General features: G+C 43.0%; 1 protein-coding gene across 2 annotated transcripts in view; it reads right to left on the reverse strand.

Annotated features, from left to right (window-relative positions):
• The window catches only part of LARGE1 (LARGE xylosyl- and glucuronyltransferase 1), a 397,052-nt gene that overhangs the window by 34,039 nt on the left and 348,381 nt on the right, over positions 1-14,632 (reverse strand). For both annotated transcript variants that reach the window (XM_063133451.1, XM_063133452.1), the window contains exon 11: positions 2,617-2,780. In XM_063133451.1, the coding sequence (XP_062989521.1) occupies positions 2,617-2,780 (164 nt within the window). The remainder of the gene's footprint in view (positions 1-2,616; positions 2,781-14,632) is intronic.

Here is a 14,632-nt window from a genome sequence, read left to right on the forward strand (position 1 = left end):
AGTGCTGAGCTGCAGTTCATCCCTTTGAATTAAAATACTGGAGGGAAAAACATACATACAGCCGTTGGCTTTACTAATTCCTTGTGGCATTCACACAGGATTTGAGGTTCTCCCAAAAGATTTACCAAAAAACCTCAAATAAATGTTTCCTAAATTAAAAATCAATAGAACAGGCTCTGGTGAACATGGTGAATTGATGACTAAATGTGTGGGGATGCTAATGCTGGTATGGCAACCGAATGGTGCAGCGGTTTCTGTACACTAGTGCTGGTTTTTCACAGCAATCAGTAGCCATTTAGTCAGACTTGAGTTCCTAGGATCTCCCTGTGGATGAGCACTGACCTCCCTGCATAGTTAACTGGAGGGTCAGAGGTGGTGTGTGTGTTTCATATGCCCTCTGCTAATGCAGCACTGTCTGCTTCTTTCTTCTGAAGATATGCCTTTTTCTTCCAAGAACAACGACCATCATAGAATCATAGAATCATAGAATAGCAGAATTGGAAGGGGCCTACAAGGCCATCGAGTCCAACCCCCTGCTCAATGCAGGAATCCACCCTAAAGCATCCCTGACAGATGCTTGTCCAGCTGCCTCTTAAATGCCTCTAGTGTGGGAGAGCCCACAACCTCCCTAGGTAGCTGATTCCACCGTCGCACTGCTCTAACAGTCAGGAAGTTTTTCCTGATGTCCAGCCGGAATCTGGCTTCCTTTAACTTGAGCCCGTTATTCCGTGTCCTGCACTCTGGGAGGATTGAGAAGAGATCCTGGACCTCCTCTGTGTGACAACCTTTTAAGTATTTGAAGAGTGCTATCATGTCTCCCCTCAATCTTCTCTTCTCCAGGCTAAACATGCCCAGTTCTTTCAGTCTCTCTTCATAGGGCTTTGTTTCTAGACCTCTGATCATCCTGGTTGCCCTCTTCTGAACACGCTCCAGCTTGTTTGCGTCCTTCTTGAATTGTGGAGCCCAGAACTGGATGCAATACTCTAGATGAGGCCTAACCAGGGCTGAATAGAGAGGAACCAGTACCTCACGTGATTTGGAAGCTATACTTCTATTAATGCAGCCCAAAATAGCATTTGCCTTTCTTGCAGCCATATCGCACTGTTGGCTCATATTCAGCTTGTGGTCTACAACAATTCCAAGATCTTTCTCGTTTGTAGTATTGCTGAGCCAAGTGTCCCCCATCAGCTGGAGGAAGCTGGGTTTCCGGTATTCAGAATGGAGTGATTTTGTTATTGCTTTTCAGGTGGGATGCTTTTTGTTTCTGAAAAGAATGATGCACATCTGTGGGCATGTCTACATGACTGTTATCCCGGGGATCACCCTGGGATCATCCCTGCGCGTCCACATGATGTACAGGGGATCCCGAGAGCAGGGAGGGATGATCCCTCCCTTTCCCTGGGATAGCTGGGACAGCTTTAATCCCAGCCTTTCCCGGGGTCTTGGGATCATCCCGAGACTGCGGGATGTGCGGGCAGCCGTCCCGGTTTAGTCCCGGCTCCTCACGAGTAAACGCGAGGAGCCAGGAACTGGGCATTTGGCACAGAGCTCTTCAGGAGCTCCATACCCATTGGGGGGTGGGGGAGAGCGATGTCTTTTTTAAAAAAAAACACACACAAACCCCTCACCTTTTCAATGGAGTTCTTCTGTGCCCATCTTCAAGGGGGAAAAAAACCCAAAATGGTGGGCACGACGTCCTCTTCCTGGGATGACACGCAGCCACGTGTGGACTGAGGGGGAGGCTCTCATGGTCATAAAATCGCAAGGGAAGTCTAGCCATGGCCTGTATCTGACAATCTTCTCTAAATCAGACAGTAAATGTATGTGTTGGGTTTATCCCGGCTATTCGGATGCAGAAGTTTAAAAACCAAGTCTAACAGATAAATAAAAATGGCTAAGTTCAGCTTCTGCCCAAAGGAAACTATAGTGTGTACCAAGCAAAAAATAGTGGGATATGAAGGACAGTGGCAGCTGCAGAATGAAAAACCAATTAAAAAAAAATTAACCACTATGAGTCAAAGCAAGTGAACTATGTCAAATGATACAAAAGTGAGAGAAGAATCAACAAAAAGTACCTCTTGAGTCACCAATCAATGTTATCTTTTCCTGACTCATCCCATGGCTATCAATTAAGTACAAACAAGGTCAATTCAGGTGTAAATACTTCCTATGCTGTACATTGGCAATGATGTCTCCCACTTGAGATTGCTGTCTCATTTCTACTTCGAGCAAATGTTGGTGCTTCAAAAGAAAAGGAGACCAAACTACATCATTTACTGTTAAAAGTCTCTGGCTGACATGTTGACCCAGTTTGCACAATCGCCAGCGTGATTAACAAGGCATGATGGCTGTTAACCACATTGCATGGGCCGGTTACATGCCAGCCTAATTTGCTTAATTACTCTTGCAGGCATGGCTTACCGTGTTGTCCAAATCCAGCAAGAGTGGGTTGCTGTCATGGTTAGTGAACAACTCAGAACTGATAGGCTATTTTAGGGTTGTTGACCGCCTGGCAATCATGTGAACCAGCCAATAGTGAAATTGCCTTGAACTCATTAGCAGGCACAATAGCATCTTCCAGCATTCCTAATGTGGATGTAAAATGACATTCCTTACCTGTCCATTGAGAGCTGAGCCACTAGCGTTACATCTGTGTTATCTGAGGCAGGCTCATACTCATAGTGTAGAAAATACAGGTGAGTGCGGTGGACAGTAAAACGCTCCCGTCGAAACTCATAACACAGGTCATCTTCATCCAGCTCAGACAATTGTTTCTGGAGCTGCAAAAAAACAATAATGGAAAATTGGAGCTAAGAGGATACTACGAAGGTTCTTTTTATTGAAGGAGAATGTTTCTTAAAGTTAGGTGCCTCACTAGTATTACGGCATTTTCATTCATTCCATGTATGAATACTCTACTGGACTCAATAGCTCCATAGGCCTTGTTTCCAACAACCTTGGGGCCCCCAAATAGGACCAGAGTAACACAGGGCCTAAAATGAACAGAAGGAAGTACTACTTCACATCATGCATAAAGGATTCATTACCCAGCCAGCATAAATTACTTTTTAAAAGAAACACATGGCCTTTCAATGGCAACCAGCCAAGATAGCCAAAAGTGCCATCTCCACTTGCTAAGAGATGCTGAAGATTAACTGCTTGTGGGTAGGAGGAATATCACCACCATGGCCTTTTTATGAACCAGGCAACCTTTGAAAAAAAAATTCACCAGATGCCAACATCTGGCCATTCCATTTGTGTTTGAAAGATTATGCCATTACTATGAAGATCAGCCTGCGCATAGAATCATGGAATAGTTGAGTTGGAAGGGGCCTATAAGGCCATTGAGTCCAACCCCCTACTCAATGTAGGAATCTACATTAAAGCATTCCTGACAGATGGCTGTCCAGCTGCACCTTGAATGCCTCTCATGTGGGAGAGCCCACAACCTCCCTAGATGGTTGGTTCCATTGTCGTACTACTCTAACCTGTAACTTGAACCCGTTATTCCATGTCTTGCATTCTGGGATGATTAAGAAGAGATCCTGGCCCATTCTGTTTTATCTTGTGAATTACTTCGATTGTTTTTTTTTAAATGAAAAGTGGTATAGAAATTTTCTGAAATAATTTCAGACAAACAAATAAATTCCATAGTATAAAACAGCAGTCCTAACCTGGTGCCTTCCAGATGTTTTAAACTTCAACTCCCAACAGCCCAAGCCAGCATGACCAATGGTCAGGAATGTTGGGAGTTGTAGCCCTGGAGGGCACCACATCTGGGAAGTTGAGCATAAAATGAGATGGGCAGCTGAAGGCTGAAAACCAGAAGGAGGGATAGATGGATATGTTTTCTTCATCAAAACTCATACGTCTAAGCGAGTCACCAAGCAAACTGGTCAACGGTGCAGAGGTTTTGTAGCACATAACCATTACTTGGCCACCGGAACCATGAACACTATAGAGAGCATGATAAATGAATCATGAAGTTTCTAAAGTATTATTACAACCACTTCAAGCTCAATTAAATCATTTAACATGATAAGGAGGAAGATGCTATATGCTCATACTCTAATTAATAGCAAAATGCCCACCCTGAGCTGTGTGGCGGAAGGATCTTATATCATGAGAAGTTCTGTGGGTAGAACTGCATGCTATATATTAAAGGGCAATGCATAGTTTGGGTCTGAGTTTTTACATTTACCACAACCTCTATGTCATACAGGGACCCAGTTAAAATTATGTATTTGTTTTGCATTCTTTTGAAAACTAGAATTTATTATTTTGATCTAGGAAAAAATATTGCCTAAGCCAGAGTGCTCACTCTCATTCTGTCAGCAACTAAAACACCCTTTTCAGAGCTATAGAAATAATTGCTGATGAGATAAATCAAAGAGCTGAAGGTTTTCCTCCATTGTCCAATGCAAATTTCAGGATGTCACTGCATGCAAATCACTTTCTGACATAAGTTGATTTGATTCGGTGTGGTATGCTTTTATACTGCCTGCTGGATAAGATTTGTTATTGTGGCGTTTTAATTATGGTTTTATTATCTTAAATGTATATTTTAAGTGCTTTTATTATTCTCCACTTTGAGAATTTATATAGTCAGACTATAAACCCTTAAAACGAGCAAGCAAACAAACAAAAAATATCTGCTATCCAGCACATGCAGCCACATGGTGGTCAGACGTTCAAGAAACAGGGTCTGAATTATACTGTTTAAAGCTTGAGGAACCCTCTGTTGCCTCCATAGCTGCTGGCCAGAGTCTGCACAAAGACTTCTACATGCGTAGCTCCTCTTGATATGGGCACACCGCCCAAGAGGCTGAATTTCCCTTGAATGAATTATTAAATAAGCTGTCTGTGGAACCAGGTGGTAAAATCTTTTATAGGGGTCTATTGTTATTGTGCCATCAGTGTTCATGGGAGTTCATGGAGTACACTAGGTCCCAACCCAAACAAGCTTACAATCCAAAATTCAACACAGAGGAAAGAAACAACTGAGGAAGAGGAGGAAATAAATTGGGGGCAGGGATAAGTAGGACACAATATGCACTTGTTTCTCTTACACATGGTTAGGCTTAGGCCCTTTCCACACCTGCCTCGCTTCCCTGGATTGTCCCTGTGTGTCCAAATGATGCACGGAGGGTCCCCGGAGCAGGCAGGGACAATCCCTCTATTTTCCTGGGATAACCAAGACCTTGCAGGAAAATAGAGGGATTGTCCCTGCCTACCCCAGGGATCCACCCATGTTCCCCAGCAAGTAGTGTATATAGAATTACTGCCTCTGATATGGGAGAGGCAGATGGAGAGACTGGCCTGGTACACCTGGCCCAGTTAGGCAACAGCATCTAGTTTGCACATCACTTAGTCATACCTCAGTGTTTGCACCCTCCTCCAGTCCGTCAGTTACCAGGGAGGCCATGGCAGGAAGGAGCGCTTCTGGTCTGTTCCCAGCCAATTAATGTGAGGTCTGGCCTGGTTTATAGCTGGTGCCTTTCCTCTCTCCGCACACACACATCCTACAACTTGACTCATGTAATCCCTTGCTATGGATTAATGTTAGTCACCAGTTGCTAGGGCAGGGCAGGAAGTTTACCCACATTCTTGATTGGCCACTGGGAACCAGGGTTTTTCACTTATATAAAGATGTGAAGGCTTGGAATAAACCTGGAAAAATTAGGGTGTGTGTGTGTGTGGGGAATTAAAATCTCCCAAAAATTGCTGGGAAAAAAGTTTATCCCTGAATTCTATCCCCTCCACTCCATCTCCCCCTGGATCCCCACCCCCAAGGCCTTCACACCTCTATCCCCATTTATTACTTGCTGTCACTATTACTTCTGATTACTGTTGTATCCGGCCTTAGCTAGTGCGGTGAGTAGAAATGGGCTCTCCATTTCCTAGGTGGGGATCACTCAGAGGCCTTGGGACATGGGGCTCATGGAGCTCTCCAAATCAGGGACGTCAAGGCCCGTCACCCATTCAGGTTGATGGCTGAGGGAAATGCCATTCATCTTGTCTTCCTTAAGCCGTTCCTCCCCTTTAATGGCTCTCTCCAGGAGGTGAGCTGGGTGGTTATCTCTGTCAGTGTACAGGTTGTCAGAAAGCCTGGATCTCTGCCCTTGCCATGCCAGACTATTATGAAAGCTGCAGCTGATAAAGCTGTGGCTGGTGCAACCCAAACACACCCGCTCTGTATGTTTCTTCCTCTCTTGCACTGCTTCACTCACCACTGCAAGCACAAATTCAAAATATTCGCCATTGAAAACCACTGTTCATCACAACCTCGTTCATTTCATTTCCCCTAAAGCACAAATAATGTTGGCGTTTTAAATAAAGCCAGAAATGATGAGATGAAATATCTTAATTTCCTTTCCCTTTCCCTTCCTTGAAAAGACATTAACATCCCCCTTATCAGTCCTATTCATCAGTCTAAGTAGGAATGGTTAAAAGAGCTGTACTGCACCACTCCTTTGAGATATCATAGTATCTTCTTTTTTTAATTTCACAAATAGCCAAGCTATAAGTTTGTAATTGCAAAGCACCCATTATCTAGGTGGCCACTGAATGATTATCAGATTACTTCAGGCTTCTAAACTAAAAGGATATAACAACTTAATTATGAGTTATGGAATAGCACTATGGACTAAATTATTTCACTGATTACTGTGGAGGAATGGGGCAAAGAAAGGCCGTATTTTTATGCCCTAATATTTAATGCAAAATTTTAAACATGCCAGAAGGGAATGTGCAAGGTGTGTGTGTGTGTGTGTGTGTGTGTGTGTGTGTGTGAGAGAGAGAGAGAGCGAGAGAGAGAGAGAGAGAGAAAGAGAAAGAGAAAGAGAAAGAGAAAGAGAGACAGAGAGAGATTCCACCTATACCCCCCACAGTAGAACTGTTATGCTAGAAGCAAAGGATGTCAAACTTCTCTATTTATGTTGCATGGGTACCTTGTCCAGCCACATGGAGATTTTCTTCTTGTGAAGCACCCATTATTGCATATAGGCAATTTCTATAGGCAACATCCATCCCAAAGGTGCTGCCAAACCACACTGGGAGCTCAGAGAGGCTTCTGCCCTGTATATACTGTCACAATAAGCTGGAGTGGGCAGCATATGGCCCTCCAGGATGTTTTGGCCTACAACTACCATCAGCCCTAGCCAGAATAGCAAAAGGCGAGGGATTGTGGAAGTTGTAGGCCAAGACATCTGGATGGCCACAAGTTGTCCACCCCTGCAGATAGTGGGACTGTGTTGCCTTGTCAGCTAGCATCCTGGGAGCTATGGGGAAACCCATGTCTTGCAGTGGGAATAAGTAGCACTGCCAGGTCCTAACCCGGGTCATCACAGCTGCAACCAACTAAAGCCCATCCATCAAGCTACAGAAATCAGCTGACCAAAAGGAGAAGTATCCCCTATCTCTATTTTCCACAGGAGAATTCCCCCCAAATCCTTAGGGTCCACCACTTCTATTCTCATTCTCTCTCTCTCTCTCTCTCTCTGTGTGTGTGTGTGTGTGTGTGTGTGTGTGCATGTGTGTGTGCAAGCACACTGTACCAAGTCTACTTTTTTGCCAAGAATAGGTGAGCTTTTAGCTTTTTAGAAATTAACCCTCCTAGGTAGTTTAGTGGTGAGGATTGAGGCAAAGCAAAGGGGTTATTTCTTATGGTTAGAATGTCTTGAAATCTCAACCATATAGAAAAATCAGGTCTTCTGGATTTTAATTCCCTCTCCTCAGCAGCACAGGATCCTTAGTGGTTTGATGCTGCCTGGTCAGAAGTTGGACTGAATACCAATTATCACCAAAAGCTTGCTACCTTTTCCTTCCCCAATACTATAACCTGAGCCCATTTTTCTGTCTCCAGGAAAGAGCCGCATTGCTGAAATCCCTACTCGTATCAATAGTCCCTCAACTGCCAGCACTTCTTTCCTCGGTTCCTCTGTGTTCTACTCCCAGCAGCCCTCAGACTCACTATTTGTGTAAGATTATCCCTCGTCCGACTCCATGCTTCCTTCCCTGGCTTTCCTTATTAGAATGAGGGTTCTTTCCTGATCCTCGTGTCTAGATAATATTTTTTCCTTTCTGTTTTGTGCTTGTAACGGAATGATTGCATCTTATATAAGAATACAGTAGCGTGTGGCTTATTACTAGAGATCTACTGGACCGATTTTGTTCATTTTTGTTTTAAATTGAAGCCGGAGCAGTGCAGGTGTGCAGAAAATTTTAAACTTTGAAAATGTTCAAAGACTGAGGTAGCCCAGGAAGGGAGAAGGGAAAGGGATGAGGTGAAGGGGAGGTTTATGCATATGCCCCACACTGTGCATGTAATGTAACATGTGGCACAGTGTGTGTGTATGGATGTGTAATAGTTCTTATGCTTGTGAGGTCTTAAGAGTACTAGGCCAATGAAATGACAGGCACAGAACGTTGGAAAAGGGGCTGATAGAGGAGGAGGAGGAAGAGAAGCTGAGGAGAAAGAGCTGAAAGGACAGCACAGAGAGTGAGTGAGAGAAATCTTACATCATGTGTTTTCGACCTCAGACTTCAAGAAATGGCGAATGAGCTTTTTAAAAAGTACATCTTTTTATTTTCACTTTTGTTGGTTTATTTGTAGTACATTTATTTTAAAAGTATAAAGTTGTTCCACTGACAAGTGAAATGGGGAAACATATTTTATCCAGTCATTCTCAGACTACTAGCCCATCTGGCATCTGCACTAGTATTTATTTATTATTACTTTTATATTCCATTTTTCTTCTTCTTGCAAGGAACTCAGGGTGGGTTACATAATCCTCCTCCTCTGCATTTTATCCTCACAACAATGTTATTTGGCAATGAGGTAAATTAGGGTGACAGGCAGTGACTGGCCCAAAGTCACCCAGTGTGCTTCATGGCCAAGTGGGGACTAAAACTTGAATCTCCCAAGTCCCGGTACAACATTCTACTACTACAGCTCTTTGGCTCAAGATGCTATTGCTCTGATCTTTGTTCATATACATATGAACACTTGTCTAATAATTATTAGTACTTTTCAGCTCTGTATAAGAGTTTGTTGACTGGGATCAAAAAATCAGTTGTCACACACCATGGCTCAAATCAACCGGTGCATTGCAGAATGTAAGGTTAGACATACTGCAGAGGACACATGGTAATGCAGAATCTCTTATTACAGTTTAGGTAATCTAGAACATCATAGGTCATGTATAGGCAAAACCGTTTAACACAGAGGATCACACCAGAGAGCCTGTTTAGGGGCACAAAGGGCTTGCATTTATACAATGAGGATTTTGACTGTTTTGTCTTAAAGGAACCACAAACTGTTGGTATTTTTTTTTAAAAAAAGAAGCATCTTCCTCCCCATTTTCAATACAGGTTTGACAAACAGTAGCATATTTGCATGCTTTGAGGCCAGTATAGTTTGCTAGATAGCAAACCAAGATCTGCAAGGCTGCAGCTAAATTGTAAACATTGTCATTTTAATTAGCATGCCTCACATTTAATTTGCATTAACACAGTTTGTGACAAGCCAAATGTCAGACTCATTCTGTGATATTCCGATCTGAGTATTGCTAATTTCAAATATGGCAGTCAGCTTCTCAAAAATCTGGATCTAAGCAGGGAATCATGAAGTGTGAAAAAAGGTAATATTATATTTGCATTTCTTGCTCTATATAAAGCACCAATAATGAGAAGACATGAATGCCCATACAATATATTTACATGAAGACCAGTTTGTTGTCTGTGCAATGAAAATAAAGGTATTGTGATGAATTCACTACAGAATCCAATATAAACTTCTCCTGTTAACCTTCAAAGCTTTTCACGGTTTAGCTCCTTCCTATCTCTCCTCTCTCATCTCACACTATTGCCTCGCTCGTGCTCTTCGCTCCTCTGATGCCATGTTTCTCGCCTGCCCAAGGGCCTCTACTTCCCTTGCTCGGCTTCGTCCATTTTCTTCTGCTGCCCCTTACGCCTGGAACACTCTTCCAGAACATTTAAGAACTACAAGTTCAACCGCAGCTTTTAAAGCTCAACTAAAAACTTTTCTTTTTCCTAAAGCTTTTAAAACTTGATGTTGTGCAGACTTCTACTGTTACTTTCTACTGTTAGTTTTACCCTACCCTGTGCCTGCTTACCCTACCCTGTACCTGTTTGCATTCTCTTCCCCTCCTTATTGTTTTACTATGATTTTATTAGATTGTAAGCCTATGCGGCAGGGTCTTGCTATTTACTGTTTTACTCTGTACAGCACCATGTACACTGATGGTGCTATATAAATAAATAAATAAATAAATAAATAAATAATAATAATAATAATAATAATAATAATAATAATGAATTTCATATGCTGTTTACCTTTTGGCTGCTAGAACCCCTGTGCTGTCTGTTACATTTGGTCTTCTAAACATCATTTCTAGTCTTTCAAACTTCGTCAAACAGCTTCATAGCAGTTCATAAACAAAAAAAATAACTTATTCAGAATTATTGGCTGGGATCTAAATAACTCCACACCCAGACTAGTTTACATGTTCAAGGAGCCTTTGGGTTTCCCTCTCTCTGATCAGCAGTGCCTTGTACTACATGGCAAACTTTTTTTGAAACTGAGGGGTCCACAAATGCTGATTGTGATACCGTAGGGCCAGCCTTCTGCTTGAAGTGGGGGAAGGGAACTAAATTTCCACTAGGCATGCCCAAGTTCAAGGATAAACCAAAAGTATCAGAGTTACTCTGACTGGGCAACAGTTATCCATGCCTTGGTTTCATCATGCTTAGACTATTGCAAATTGCAATACACTCTACATGGGGTTAACCCTGAAGATGGTCTGGAAGCTTCAACTGGTGCAAAAAGTGGCAGCTAGGCTGCTAACTGGTACATGCTATCGGAACTATGTTACATCTGCCTTGAAAAACTTGCATGATTTGCCAATGGCTTCATGGGCTCAATTCAAATTTTAACCTTTAAAGGCCTAAATAGCTTAGGACCTGGTTATCTAAGGGACTGCCTGTCTCATTGAGAACCGGTCTGGTTATTAAGATCTACAGAAGAAGGCCTCTGGAGGGCACCATTTTCTGCAGAGGTCTGTTTGTTGGGCATGCATGAAAGGGTTTTCACCTTTGTCACTTCCAAACTATGGAATGTGTTCCTCCAAGGACGACAATTCCCCCCCCCCCCATTCTTTTGGCTTTTAGAGAAGATATGTCTTTTTAATTTCGCCTTTTAAGTTATGTAGATACTTTTATGGTTTTATTGTTTTTAATGCTCTTTTTTAAAAAGTAAAGTTTTCATTGCTTTAAATTGACAGCTCTTTAGCAAATAAAGTGGGATTTTAAATGTTAATAACAAATGAATAATTGGCCCTTTTTATTTGGGCCGTAGACGTCTTCCAACCAAGGGCTTGTCTACACCAGCTGTTTATTCCAGAATAATATCGAGGTCCTCCCTGCTGTGCCACATGACATCCACCTATTCCCATGGTGTTCTTGGGTCGACCCCTCAGTTATTCAGGAATATTGCTGACTGGATTTGGCACATTTTTTCCGGCTATCTTGGTACAATCCTGAAGTCCGCAGCTGGCGTGGCCCCCCTTCCTGAAGCTGTTGCTGTTTGGCACAAGCTTCCGGCTCGGTGGACAGCCAACCCGCTGTCAGGGGCATGTCCAGCGTTTTCAGTTGTGTGGGGGAATGGGCATCCACCATTTTCGGCACAGTGATTGATTGGTTATTGGCGTGTTTTGGTGCCAACTTTGTGTATTTCTTCCCTCCCCCTCCCCAAATATATCAATGCACAGGAGCACATCTTCGACAGAACTCCTATCCCACCCCCCTGCATTGCTGTGTGTCTGTGCTGGTGCGCATTTCGGAGGACGTATTAAAAAACCAATTTCGTGCCCCATACCCATCTGTCCGGTCCCGCCCACTTCTCCCAATATACATTTGGAACTGCCATCGTGGGGCACATGTTTTCCCGCAACAGCTCTCCTTTACTCGTGGGAAACTTCCCTCATGTGTGCCCCATGAGGGACAATTGCAGAAGTGGGAAACCTCACAATTAGCCCTCCTCCATTGTGAAAGGGGCAGTAGGTTTGGATTAGCCCCAAGCGTAGCATTTGCTTCCCAGATGAATTCTCCTCTGAAGGTCAGTATACTTTGGCCAGCCTTCTGTCTTTGCATATCCTAGCATGTAATGACTACTGAAGCTGGAAACAGCAGCTGTTCTAACATACAAAAGCATATGTAGCCTGAGGTGTCTGTCCACATGGAACTAATTTTGAGATAAAGGCTGTCCTTGATGAAAAGTCTCATTTTTCAAGTACTCAGTAACTTCCAATTTCTTTTGTAGTAAATGAAAACTTCAATAAGGCAAATAAAAGCTTAGATTCTTTGCCAGCATCTCATAACAACAATGAACATTGTTCTTCTCCAAAACCAGTTAATATCTCTTACATATTAGAGCTCCTTTTGCTGCTATAAACATGGTTCTGTATTTTGAAAATAGGGGGCCTTAGCTAGATGGAGCAAAATCCCTGTGCGATCCCCGGGATCATCCCTGTGCATCCACATGACACAAAGGGGATCCCAGGATCAGGGAGGGATGATCACTCCCTTGTCCTGGGATCTCACCCTATTTATTTATTTATTTATTTATTACATTTTTATACCGCCCAATAGCCGAAGCTCTCTGGGCGGTTCACAAAAATTAAAACCATCATAAAACAACCAACAAGTTAAAAACACAAATACAAAATACAATATAAAAAGCACAACCAGGATAAAAACCACGCAACAAAATTGATATAAGGTTAAAATACAGAGTTAAAACAGTATAATTTAAATTTAAGTTAAAATTAAGTGTTAAAATACTGAGTGAATAAAACATTCCTTTTGAGCCCGTTTTTTCCATGGTCCCAGGCTGAGCCCGAGACCGTGGAATGTGTGGCTGGACGCCACGGTTTGTCCCGGTTCCTTGTGAGGAGCCGGGACCAGCACACGGGGCGCAGAGCTCCTCAGGAGCACAGCACCCATTGGGGGTGGGGTGGGGTGGGAGCAGGGATTTTTTTAAAAAAGTGCTTACTTTTTATGCACAAGTGCTCAAGCGCATCTTCCCCTTTAAAGAAAAAAACCCCCAAAAGGCGGGCGTGACACCTCTCCCTCTGAGGTTGTCATGCACCGCATGTGAACAGAGGGGGCAATCTCGCAATAAAAATCTCGTGAGATCTTCATCCCTCCGTCCCACTAGACCAGGTAGGTCTAGCTAAGGCCTGGGTTATTATTGATTTCAGTGGGAGACCACTGTTTACAGTGGCCCTGCTCAGACAACATGCTAAAGCCATGGTTAGGCCACTAACCCTTTTGCAGTAAATAACTAGTGAGCACGTTTAAACTGTGCTTATGTAGCCACCATGGTAGGAATGGTTCACAAGACACACTAAGCCATAATGTTTAGCTCAAAATGCTTAACCACTGTGGCTTAGCATGTTGTCTGAACAGGGTCTGTGTGGGGCTAGGGTAGTTAGATACCAAAGAGTACTTAAATCATTAGTAGTTTATATATAATTGGGAGTGTTGGCAGGCATGGGATTTCTCATGCCAGAAACATTGTAGCAGGACAAGCTGTGTCTTCTAAAATTCTTCTCTTTTATGCAACTATTACATGTACACAAACACTGCCCTATGTTCAAGGTTTCTACTCCACACCCCACTTAGTTCCAGTGCTCCATACAGTGCTCCAAAGTGTCATCCTTCCATGGAATGTTCACACGTGAGAGCATTCAGTAATTTGCCTTTACAACGTTCATATGAAGTTTCTTCTTCAGCTAGCCAAAGCACATAACTGCTATGGCTTTCCCCACCAACTTCCTAAGAAATCGCTCTATAGTTGGGGGTGGGTGGGAAGGACCTCTTTATTCATATACAGGGAAAGAGAGAGAGAGAGAGAGAGAAAGATGTTGGTAGTCTGGTCAGATTATATTCATTTACTTAATTTCACCTCTACAGTTCTATGACTTCTAAATGCTTAAGTTTGGTGAAAGCAAGTGTAACCTTGGACCAAGCTGAAAAGTTTAGTAATAGATATAAAAACTTAGATTTAAAAAGCAAATCTCTGCTTAGGGAACATTATTCCAAAGGAACTCAGGGGAGCCTTTTTTATGAAGGAGATGTTAAGATGTTCTGCGTTCCAAAAACAGGGCCATATATGCGTTATCCTCCTGGCATGCAGAGAATAATTGCAACAGTATTTTTTCCCTGCTGATCATGTGCTTCTTCCAGGCATGGCAGTAAGCTGATCTGAATTTGTAATCAGAGCATTTTCACCAGCTTTTAATTTTCCTGCTGTTCCGTGCTCTCGCCCCTGGCTGCTGTGATTTTAGTTTAGTCTCTGTTCTGAGTCCTCTCCAAAGCACAGCATGAAGTCAGAAGATCAACTCTGCATCTCCCACATTTTCCAGGCTTGGGAGTAGGGCAGGGTCTACTCTTTGATGGTGTGCCGTGCTTTGGAGGCACTCAGAAGTCCTTTAAAGCAGAGAGAAAAACCAGTGAGCAGATCCTGTTCTGGGCCCAAATTCCAGGCTACTTCATGTTGTGTTTGAGAGGGCCTTCTTCCAAAGTTTGTGGTGAGAGAAGCAAAGCTTGT

Source organism: Elgaria multicarinata, chromosome 9, assembly GCF_023053635.1.
Source record: "Elgaria multicarinata webbii isolate HBS135686 ecotype San Diego chromosome 9, rElgMul1.1.pri, whole genome shotgun sequence".
In the NCBI taxonomy this organism is placed as follows: Eukaryota; Metazoa; Chordata; class Lepidosauria; order Squamata; family Anguidae; genus Elgaria; species Elgaria multicarinata.